The sequence below is a fragment of the Hypanus sabinus genome, chromosome 9 (genome assembly GCF_030144855.1).
Source record: "Hypanus sabinus isolate sHypSab1 chromosome 9, sHypSab1.hap1, whole genome shotgun sequence".
In the NCBI taxonomy this organism is placed as follows: Eukaryota; Metazoa; Chordata; class Chondrichthyes; order Myliobatiformes; family Dasyatidae; genus Hypanus; species Hypanus sabinus.
Window position 1 is genome coordinate 150,311,577 of NC_082714.1, and position 12,114 is coordinate 150,323,690.

Sequence of the window (12,114 nt, forward strand, 5' to 3'; positions counted from 1 at the left end):
GAGAGGTTGAGAGAGGAGTTGGTAGTGGGCCCAAGGTATCCCCAGTTGTGTCCGAGCCTGAAGGGTTTAGGTGAGGGGGTACGGAGGCCTCAGAAGGGTTAGGGAACTCCCAGATAGTTGGCCTAAGTAGCGCCTGAGGAACAGGGCTTGAGGGTTACTGTGTGGGGAGGAGATGTCACTGTTTGTGCTTGGGTTACGGTGTGTTGGCAGGAAAGGTGGCGAGTTATTTAGTAGTCATGAGGACATGACTTTTATTTGGTGGAGGGAGAGTGTAAAGAGGGTTTCTTCTTTTTGTTAACTAGCAGGAATGCTAATTTACTGATAACGAGAATGGTATTCCTTTGTAAACCAAATGGGGATTAATGTTCTTTCTTCTGAGTCTGTAAGCTTTTGTTGACGGGCTTTTGGGCAGATCGGCGCGAGGGGGTCGAGAGAGAGGACGCAATGCTGTAAACTGGGCGAGGATCGGACCCCAAAGGGGGGTCCGAAGCCGGGAGATACTCCGAGGAGGGGGGGGGGGGGGATGAAGCTAGATGTGCTTGGTTGACCACTCGGAGGGTCCTGAGCTGTTTGGAGAGTCCGAGGAGTTCGGAGGGTCCTGAGCTGCGAGTCGAGGAGTTCGGAGGGGATTGAATGGTGGCCAGAAGACTTCAGTAATTGAGCTCCAACGGCTGTGCACGAAGTGGTTTGGACTTTGATAAGTTTGGCGCCTTTTCTTTAATTTTCTCTTCATATATACTGTATCGTTATTAATCACTTAGTTATAGTAACCTTTATAAATTGTATTCATTTAATCGCATATGGTGTACTGTCTGTTTTTGGGCGAGGCGGGGACATCACACAGCATCCACACCAGCTGATTACCCAGTTTGGCGGGGCCGAAGGCTGCTCCCCCTAGACGAGAACGAGCTGAGCGAGCCTGAGGCGACCCAGGGGGTTACAGTAAATTCATTTTATGAAATGGTGTTATTTACGTAAATAGCAATTATTTCAAGTTCAGCAGTTAGAGGCTAAGAAGGATTGTACATAAATCATGTACACTTTGAAAGTTGCTGTATGACTGTTAACAATAATTTTAAAGTCTTGGCTTATTTTTAGCTTCTCTCATTTATTCTTGTTACTTTTGTTTTTAAAAATGTATTTCTGAGTAGCATTCCCAATTGTGATTTTTGTTTAGATTATCGTTCATACATGCCTTTGAGGACTTATTGTGATTTTGTAGCCCAAATCATACAAAGCTGGACAGCCAACAAGTTTTTTTTTAAGAAAAGCTTGGTATTTAATTCAACTTTTCAAACATCTGTTTTACTCCTCAGACTCTTCAGACTCCCCAGTTAATTACTTGTCAGGTCTGATCATACAGATTGTTGATGTTCTAACATGAGCTAGACTGCAGTTCTCCCATAGCCTATTTGTTCTGCCTTTTGCTATATTACAAACTATGTGGCAGTTTATTCTCTTTTGATTTTTTTTTTGGTGCGGCGAATGTGGGCATCAATAGCAAAGCCAACATCCCTAACTGCTCTTGCCAAAGTGATAATAAGCCACCTTCTTCAGCAACTGCTGATCTTCTGAATGTAATCACACCATACTTTTGTGTTATGAGTTTCAGGAATTGGACCCAGTGAAAACAAAGAATTTGGGTCATATTTCCAAATTAGGATGATGTACAAATTAGTTGTTATCCTCGGAATGGTGGTGTTCCCTTGCATCTGATGTTCTTGCCATTGGTGGGGGTGATCGCAGATTTTGACAAAGCTTATGTGATTGTCTGTAGTATGTTTTGTACATGATACACACCTCAGCCACAGTGGTAGAGAAAGTGTTGTATATTAGTCACAATCATTTTATTTTCTCTCTATTCCAATATTGAAGTGGATTTATATGCATTTCCTTATACCTTTTATTTCTAGGCAAGATAACTTCAATTGATCCAAGTTCCTTACGCGCCTCAATGAAGCCAGGTTGGGAAGATCTTGTGAGAAGATGTATTCAGAGATTCTTTCACCATAATGATGGACAGCCATGGTCATTGAAAAGACATTACCAAGAAGGTAAAGTGCTCTGTAATAGTACTAACCTAGATATGAATAGTTGATGAATTGTGAGGGGTAGTTATGTGCATGCAGGTATTCCTAAATTGAAAATACTCAAAAACAAGGCATGGCTTCAGTTACTGTTCTTATTACAAGTAAACACATAATTACAGCTCAAAATGGTTCAGTTTGATCAACTACTCTCTCTCAATCAGGAAATGTATCTAGAATATTAAAGTGTGCATTGAAGCTCAACGCTCTTTGATGTTTTGGTTCTCTGCTTTACTAGCACAGCCTGATGAATGTTTCTTGTCCCATTGTAGTTGACTAATTAATCACTACCTTCAGCTAGCTATCTTGCTACAAGCCATGCTTGTAGCTTCAACAAAGGCAATATGACTACTCTTATGACTTCCAATCTATTCTTCATTGAACTGGTTGCTAAATATTTAGTATGTTCTAACTGGCACAGTGAACTTGCCTAATATTAAACTAATTGAACTTGGAGTTCAAATCCATCTGATCTAGCTATTTTATACTCTGCTAAGTGTTTATTGATAATTTAAAATACAGAAAATATTTTAAAAAATAAAGTGGATGACAGTAGAGTACCAATTTTAAAGAAGTATATCCTCTTTGGGGGTAGTTACATCACTGCATAAAAGTCTTAGGTGTATATACATAGCTAGGGTATCTAATAGTATTGTATTTGTTAACATGGAGCAGAAAGCGAGTATGTAAATCTGGTGGAGCAAAGGATATTGGGAATGGTGAATGTGAAGTGCCTCATTGCACCCGGGTGACCAATCAATCTTCTAACCCATACATCTTTGGAATGTAGGAGGAAATTAGAGTAACCAGAGGCTACTCTAATTTCCTCCCACAACCAGAGGTAGAATGTATAAACTACTTGCAGATACTAGAGGAATTGAACCCGGGTCACTGGCACTGTAATAGTTATATGCTAACTGCTAAGCTGCTGACCTGCCCCATTCAGCATACAACATTTGCTGAGAAAACCATGTAGTATAAAATGTATAGTAGCAAACTCAGTTGAATTTTAAAGAATTCATTTGTTACATTGGTGGAACTACTATTCTATAAATTTTAAATTTATAGATTTGTTCATTTGTGTGACAATATCTTTTGCTTTTTTTCTTATTTAGCCTTGATGCAGGGTCAAGCTGAGAGTCCACTTTATCGGTTCTCCTTGTCAGATGGCACTATAGTCACTGCACAAACCAAGACAAAGCTTTTACGTAATCCTGCATCCAATGAGTCCCTTGGCTTTTGCTCCACACATCTGCTCCAAAGGTATGGAAATCAAAATTTTGGTTATGCTAAAAAATGGATTCCAAGCTTTGATGGAGGATTGTCTTTGTACAACAACAGGAAAGGTGGGCGACGTTTAGAGTATGATTCCCAATTGAGAGCACCAGTAGAGGTCAAATGCTCTAGTTAGATGAGCACTGGGGCAACAGAAGGCATCGGCAAACGACTGTTGAAATTTCTGCCTGGTCAATCATGGAAAGAAACAAAAGAAGGAAACCAGACAACAGCGTGAATGGGATTGATTCTAATCAACAGAACAACACCTCACTCGGTAGGGGTAGTCATGTGCTGCAAGTGACACCAGACCATCATCCAGAGATTGTAGGCAATAAGGAAAGGCTAAGGGTAGCAACATGGAACATCCGTACACTTCACCAGAAAGGAAGGTTGGACAACACATTAAATGAAATGAAAAGGCTGGAAATTGATATTTTAGGCCTGTCAGAAATTAGATGGACCGACAGTGGCAAATTCACTAAGAATAGTTCTCAGATAATGTATTCTGGAGGTCAACAGCATATGTATGGAGTTGGAATTATTTTAAACAAACAAGTATCAAAATGTCTTATGGGATATTGGGCGATATCCGACCGGCTGCCTTTAGTTAAATTAAGGGGTAACCCTCTTAACATTAGCATAATCCAAACCTATGTGCCAACAAATAATGCAGATGAAGAGGCTACCAACAAGTTTTATGAAGATCTCAACAGTGCTTATCAGCAATGTAAATATCAGGATATAAAACTAGCCATGGGAGATTTTAACTGCAGAGTCGGACAGAAAAGGGTTGATAACATCATAGGACCTTTTGGATTGGGGGAGGAAAATGAAAATAGAGAAAGATTTACTGATTGGTGTGTCAGAAGCAACCAAGTGATCACTAATACTTGGTATAAAAACCATCCATGTAGATTGTGTACTTGGATTAGCCCTGGAGATAGAACAAAGAATCAAATAGATTTTATTACCATCAATGAATGCTTTAGAAATAATTTCACAAATTCTAAAGCCTACCCAGGAACAGACTGTGGTTCAGATCACCATCCAGTAATAGCTACTATCAAAACAAAATTAAAGAAGCTGAAATGTGGAAAAAAGAGAAAGAAGTATATGTTGGGAAAACTTAAAAATGATAGCATACTTAAGCAACAATTCAAAACAGCTGTAGAACACCTCAATGAGAACGAAACAATACCTATTTGGGACATTTAAATATGCTATACAGCAATCAGCAGTGGAGATAATCCCAGTTCAAGAAATCCAACACACCAACAAGGGGTGGATAACCCAAGAAATTCTAGATCTGATGGAACAAAGAAGGTTAGTGAAGAATAATGAAGTGCAATACAGAGAGCTAGACAGTCAGACCAGACAATTGTGCAATATTGCAAAGGAAGAATGGCTGAATCAAAAATGCAATGAAGTAGAAGGCCATATTAACAACAGCAAAGAAATGCACAAGAAAATTAAGAAAACTACTAGAATTAAGAAAACCTCTTCTACAGGATACTTAACTTACTTTATTGTCACCAAACAATTGATACTAGAGCATACAATCATCACAGAGATATTTGATTCTGCGCTTCGCACTCCCTGCAGTACAAATCAAAGTAAATATAATAAAAATTTAAATTATAAATCATAATTAGAAAAGGGAAAGTAAGGTGGTGCAAGTCAGGTCCGGATATTTGGAAGGTACGGCCCAGATCTGGGTCAGGATCCGTTCAGCAGTCTTATCACGGTTCGAGAGAAGCTATTCCCAAATCCGGTCGTACGAATCTTCAAGCTCCTGAACCTTCTCCCAAATTTCTTCAGCTAAGATGCATAAGATCAGCAGACAGATCCATACTAACAGACCCAGATAAAGTATGTGAGAGGTGGATTCAGTATATGGAGCAGCTTTTTGAAGATAATAGAGGGGAACCCCCAGATATTAAGCACCTTATTTCTGGCCCACCTATTACCAAAAAAGAAACAACTAAAGCAATGAAAAGCATGAAACATGGTAAAGCCACTGGACCTGATGAAATTTCAGTGGAAATGATAAAAGCCCTAGAAGATCTGGGCATAGATATTCTTTTTGAACTGTTTAATGGCATATATGAGTCTGGTGTATTGCCTGGCGATCTCTTGAAATCGGTATTTATAACTCTGCCAAAAATTCCTGGAACTATTGTCTGTGAAAATTATAGAATGATCAGTCTTATGAGTCACGAAATAAAGATTTTGTTAAGAATTGTTCTGAGTCAAGTTAAAAACAAGTTAAGGCCAGAAATTTCTAAACTGCAATACGAGTTTATTGAGGATAGAGGAACTAGGAACACAACTTTCATACTACGAATATTTTCAGAAAGGGCAATTGAATATCAAAATGATATCTTTTTATTTTTTATTGATTTCACTAAAGCATTCAACAAAGTGCAACATGAAAAATTATTTCAAATTCTCACTAAACTAAACATTGACGGAAGGGACCAACAATTGCTTCAAAATTTATATTATAATCAAACGGCGGCAGTTAAAATATAAGCAGTTGGACTAAAATTCAAAGAGGAGTTAGACAGGGATGCGTTGCCTCACCAGAATTATTTAATATCTATAGTGAAATGATTCTCAGAGAAATAGAAGACCTAGATGGGATAAAAATTGGAGGTGTTAACATCGACAATGCAGACAATGCCACCCTAATAGCAAGTGCTGCAGAAGACCTACAAATTCTCCTAGACAAAGTAGTACAAACAAGTGGAGATTTTGGTCTCAACATCAACTGTGGGAAAAAAAACAAATGTATGGTACTATCAAAACAGGATGCTCCCAACTGCCAATTGTACATCAGTAACCAAGAGATTGAACAAAAGGACCAGTCTTAATTACCTTGGTAGCTTTATATCACAAGATGCTAGAAGTAAAGTAGAAATAAAAAGCAGAATTGTCATTGCCAAAACCAACTTCCAAAAAAAGAAACCTATTTTTACCAACAGACACATTTCTATGACAACAAGGCTTAGACTACTAAAATGTTACATCTGGTCAATCTTGCTGTATGCCGCCGAAACATGGACTATACACACACAGAACTCCAAAGAAACTTAGAAGCAACAGAAATGTGGTTTCTTAGAAGAATGCTGAAAATATCATATAGAGATAGGGTAACTAATTAGACAGTACTCCATTGTGCCCATACAAAAAGATCTTTAATGAGAATATTAAATGAGAGGAAGCTTAATTTCCTGGGCCATGTCATCAGAAAGGGAGAAATAGAATGCCTTACATTACAAGACTGTATGCCTGGGAAACGCGGACGAGGAAGGCAAAAAAGAAAATATATGGACACTGTGAAAAAAGTAACAAATCTAAATGTGTGAGATATCATTGACGCTGCGAGGGATTGCCCGATGTGAAGAGCCATGATCGCCCAAGTGTGTTAACGTGCAAGGCACATGAAGAAGAAAAACTGCAGTTTTTCTGTAATTCTTAATGGCTCTCTAGAAAATATCATTAAAATTAATTCTGTGTGGCATGTATTAAATTAAAATCTGGTCACATAAACACATCAAATGCCATTCCTGAAATTTGACTCCATTGAATTTACTGGTCCCAATAGAACATGCATAGGTTGCAATATCCTACATGTATGACCAAGGATGAATTCTTACCCAGATGTATAATCTAATTTTCAGCTTCTTTCTCAGTGATGGTTGTGTGAGTGCTAGAGTTATGGTATCTCTGTAAACTCTACTTGGTTACTGAGTTTTGTACTGATGGGCTTTACTTTCTGCAACCCCTTTCTTTGCAATAGGCCTAACTGAGATACACAGACTGCCATGTTGCATCACACCATTGTTTTTATACCTACCTTGTTTTATTCTTCTGCCTGCAGTAAAAAATATTTTTATCTGGTGTTTCTGCAATAAGGAATGTTCAGTCACTGTCATTGTATAGCTTGTGCAAGTGTACACCAGTTTGAGAGATGAAGGTACAGCATCAACAACAAGCCCCTGCCAGGTCTACACTGGTCTTAATTTTTACACCTTAATTTCACTTATTACTCCCATCAACTCCCTGAAACTCTCCCACTGACCTACACAATAGGAGCAGTTAAGTGGCTAATTATTTTATGTGTATGGGAAGTGCAAAGAAAACATAAGAATGTAAACTCCATGCAGACAGCAAAGGAGGTCAAGTTTGAAATTGAACAGTTATCAATTTCAATTCTTGCGCTCAGAACACTTCAGTAGATCTTTAAAAACAAGACACATTTTCTTTTTGTGTTAGTACACCTACGACTTTCAGTCATATAAAATTAATGAGGGGCTTTCCTTATGAGAGGAGATTGGATCAGCTAGGTTTATTCCCACTGGAATGTAGGAGGCTGAGGGTAGCCTTGTAAGGGGTTTACAAAATCGAGGGCATAGATGGGTAGCTAATCAGTTTTCTTTCTAGGATTGGGGGTGGGTGGGTCTACAACTAAACGGCTTAGGTGTATGGCAAGGGGGAGAAATTTAAAGAGGATCTAAAGGGTAAGTTTCACACACAAAAGGTGGTGGTTATATAAAATGAGAAGACAGGAATAGGTAGAGGCAGATACAATTGCAGTGTTGAAAGGGCATTTAAAGTACATGGATAGCAAAGGAGTTGGGGGATGTAGGTCTAATGCAGGCAGATGGCATTATGGTTGGTGTGGATGAGTTGAGTTGAAGGGCCAGTTCCTGGTCTATACAGCTTCGACTAAATCATGTCAGTAGAGACAAAGGGATAAATTTATTCAGATAAGTCAAACTCTTGAAACGTCTTTTTTAATTGAATAAAATACAGTAGTTATGAAAATTGCAATTCTCTTCTTAGATATTTAGTTTTACAATCAAGCCAAGTTTTAATTGATGTTGCTTTTAACTCCCAAAAATTTTGTTCTCCTTCTAGGGAACAGAATGGTTGCAGGTTGAACCAAACCAACATGGGGCAGGAAATGATGAAGACACTTGCCACGGCAAATGCAAACTCTACAGGGAATATGAATATGCCATCAGGGGGAACAGGACAGGGGATGCCAGTTCAAAACAGTATGACCTATGGTGCAAATAGCTTGAATGACCCCAGTTCTATGGGGCAAATGGGAAGATTTGGTGCAGGAAGTGGGACTACAAGTGCAATAGGCCTAGGGCCGAGCATGCAGGCACCTGGTTTACAGGGTAACAGCTATGCACTCACAATGAACAGCCCCCCACATAGTAGCCCTGGAGTGAACACATCCCAGCAAAACCTGATGCTTTCACCAAGGCATCGGGTCAGTCCACGAATGGGACCCAACCAATATTCTTCTGCTGGTGGGATCCAGTCACCGGTGGGACATGTAAACAGCACAGGAAGTAGCACCTTCTCTAGTAGTTCCCTCAATGCACTTCAAGCCATTAGTGAAGGGCTAGGAGTTTCTCTCCTTTCGTCGCTGTCATCGCCTGGTCAGAAAATGGAATCTTCTCCAAATGTGAGTTTGATCCAGCAGCCAAAGATGGGTGGCATGGATATCAAAGAGTCTCCTGTCCTATATGGAGAACATAACCAAGTCGAGAGTACGGTAGGTCGACCAGAAAGTAGAGATGCTCATTCTGAGCAGAAGAACGTTAAGGAAGGTAATCTGAACCTTTTCAGTAACAGTGACAACTTAGAGGGCCAAAGAAGATTCCATGAGAACAAAAACCATACAAAGCTTTTGCAGTTGTTGACCTCTCCCTCGGATGATATGGGGTTGACCTCTTTAACAAGCTCCAACTTAGATTCCAGTATTAAGGATTCTTCTGCAGGCATCACAAGTCCAACAGGAGTTTCTTCAACCTCAACTACAGCTGGTGCTAGCTCATCTGCAACTGCATTGCATGGCTCTTCTTTACAGGAAAAACACAAAATTTTGCACAAGCTGCTGAAGCATAATGGCAGCTCTCCAGCTGAAGTAGCCAAGCTTACCGCAGAGGCTACAGGTAAAGAGTCATGCCAGGACTCAGGTAACATGACATCAGTGGGTGATGCTGTGATTAAGCAAGAACAGATGAGTCCGAAGAAGAAGGAAAATAATGCACTACTGCGCTACCTGTTGGATAAAGATGATCCAAAAGAACTAACTTTAAAGGATATTAAGCCCAAAATAGAAGGAATGGACAAAATGGATTCTTGCAATGCAGCAAAGATGTCCGGTTCAATACAAGTGAAAGATGAAGTACGCATCAAGACTGAGCCAACTGACCAGGTGAGACAAAAAAAAAATCTGTTTTACAGCTTGGTGAAATAGAGTGTTTATCACAAAAGGTATTAATCAACTGTTCCTTGGTTTATTAATAAAATAGGTATTGTTAAAAGTGGTTAGTATTTCATGTAAGGACCTAAATAGTGGAAGATTATGCCCAGAGCTCCTGATAGATAGTGTTGTCTCTCCTTTTCCTACACCTTTCATTGTTCCTTCATGCTCTTGTTCATTGTTGCAGCTTGGAGAAACAATAAAAGGTTGATGGAAAAGGAGAGACAACATGATTATTTAAATAATCAGACTTTAGAAGAGAGATTTATCCAGCATTCTTTATGCTCAGCATATGGTTTCTTGCTGTAGTGAATAGTACTGATCTACTAGATGATAGAGAAAGGATATTTCCCTCTTGCAATGCTTTCCAATTATGTCGTCCTCTGCGATGTGTAACATAGTTTGAAAAATGATTATTAAAAATGCTTGCGAATGTATCACTTTAGCTTTAGATTTCTGTGTAAGTGGTTGTTAATATTCCATTGCTGCTTAATCACATGTAACCAGCTAATGTTTTTGATCTCCCTCTTCTACATTGTTTCCTTCCCTGAATTCTCTGGTTTCTTCTTTTCTATATGTGGCATCTTGCTGAGGGATTACATTTTGGTGTGGCTGAAATCCATATTTCTGATTTAAAAGATACTTTCTGTAGGAAGAAATGGTTGCCTAATCTAGTTCAGTTCAGAAGGTTTTATGTAAGGTCATCTAATTTGAACAACGGGCATTGGAATCATTATATCAATTGCAATCTGCATCCAGACTTATTGCTGCTGTTCTTTGGCTCATCTTATCAGCATGAAGCCCAATTTCTCAGCTATCTTTCTGGTTAATAATAGCATTAAAAAGAGGATCTGTGTCTTTTTTTAAAGAAAGATACGTATATAAAAGCTGCTTTAGATGCTTATAGGTGTCTTGATAGTTCATAGCGTTGGAAATAATGGACTCTTCAGTCTTCTGCTGCCACACAGAATTCCTTATTGCAGGAGGAGCTGAGTTGTCTTGTATGCAAGTAGACAGCCCCATTCTTCAAGCTACAGAATGATATAGAAGGTAGTAGGAAGAGTTGGCTATGAAAGTCCCAGCATCAAAAGTTGAGTACCATAAACCTGAACATACTGAAACAAGTAGTTTAGTGTTCTCAAATGTGCATGCACTCAGGACCATTGAATGCATCTTCACATTTCCCACAAACTCCACTTCTGTTCTGGTCACTGCTTAATGTAACACCCTCCCCACAATTCCACTGCCAATAATACATCAGTGAGGACTCGTACCTCTTTCCAGGTTCCACACTATTGTTTACTATTGCTATAAGACTAGCATTAATGCCTTCCAGTTTGCACATACTACTAGTCCTTTAATCATAATAGGAGTATCATGCAGCTATGTAGGACCCTAGTGAGACCCCACTTGGAACACTGTACTCAGTTTTGGTCGTCTCACTACAGGAAGGATGTGGAAGCCATAGAAAGGGTGCAAAGGAGATTTACAAGGACGTTGCCTGGATTGGGGAGCATGTCTTATGTGGATAGGTTGAGTGAACTTGGCCTTTTCTCCTTGGAGCGACAGAGGATGAGAGGTGACCTGATAGAGGTGAATAAGATGTTGAGAGGCGTTGATTGTCTGGATAATCAGAGGCTTTTTCCCAGGGTTGAAATGGTTGCCACAAGAGGACGCAGGTTTAAGGTGCTGGGGAGTAGGTACAGAGGAGATGTCAGGGGTAAGCTTTTTACTCACAGAGTGGTGAGTGTGTGGAATGGGCTGCTGGCAAAGGTGGTGGAGGCAGATATGACAAGGTCTTTTAAGAGACTTTTGGATAGGTACTTGGAACTTAGAAAAATAGAGGGCTTATAGGTAAGCCTAGTTATTTCTAGGGTAGGGACATGTTTGGCACACCCTTGTGGGCCGAAGGGCCTGTATTATGCTGTAGGTTTTCTATGTTTCTTTGTTTCTATGTCCCATGCTTCCAGTTTATAGCATAAATGCTCAGTGTGTCCTCTTCCTTATCTTTCTCCTTGTACATGACTAAGAACTGCAGTCCCATTTGTTGTGCCATTCTGAGTCACCAGCTCTGTTATTGACTCAGCTGATTTCTGAGATCAGTTTCAAGGTATGTTTTGCATTCGTTGGGTCGATTGACACCGAAAACATATTTCAGGTATAAGCTTGCTAAAGGATCTGTGGCACAGTTGTTCAGCTACAAGGAAACCATTATAATGACTTTGGACTAGGCTTTAGAGAATGGCTTCGAACAATGCATGGTGATGTACTTTGTACTTTGCACACCGGCTTTCTGACAAGACTGGCACTATCAAGGAGCAAGGAGGAGCCTTTGACTAATCTAGCCTGGAGTTTTGTGTAGGATTTAAATCTCATCTTTTTTACTCTGGAAATGATAAGCAATAACAATAGCAATTGCAAACACAATCAAAGTGCATCACCTGAAGGTGCACAAGCAAA

General features: G+C 39.5%; 1 protein-coding gene across 11 annotated transcripts in view; it reads left to right on the forward strand.

Moving 5' to 3' along the window:
• Positions 1-12,114, forward strand: part of LOC132399903 (nuclear receptor coactivator 3-like) — a 226,414-nt gene that overhangs the window by 185,452 nt on the left and 28,848 nt on the right. For all 11 annotated transcript variants that reach the window (XR_009514133.1, XM_059980802.1, XM_059980812.1 and 8 more), the window contains 3 exons: positions 1,914-2,054; positions 3,203-3,350; positions 8,289-9,606. Coding sequence is in view for 10 of the 11 variants with exons in the window: in XM_059980802.1 (XP_059836785.1) it covers positions 1,914-2,054; positions 3,203-3,350; positions 8,289-9,606 (1,607 nt within the window). In the remaining variant the exon portion in view is untranslated. The remainder of the gene's footprint in view (positions 1-1,913; positions 2,055-3,202; positions 3,351-8,288; positions 9,607-12,114) is intronic.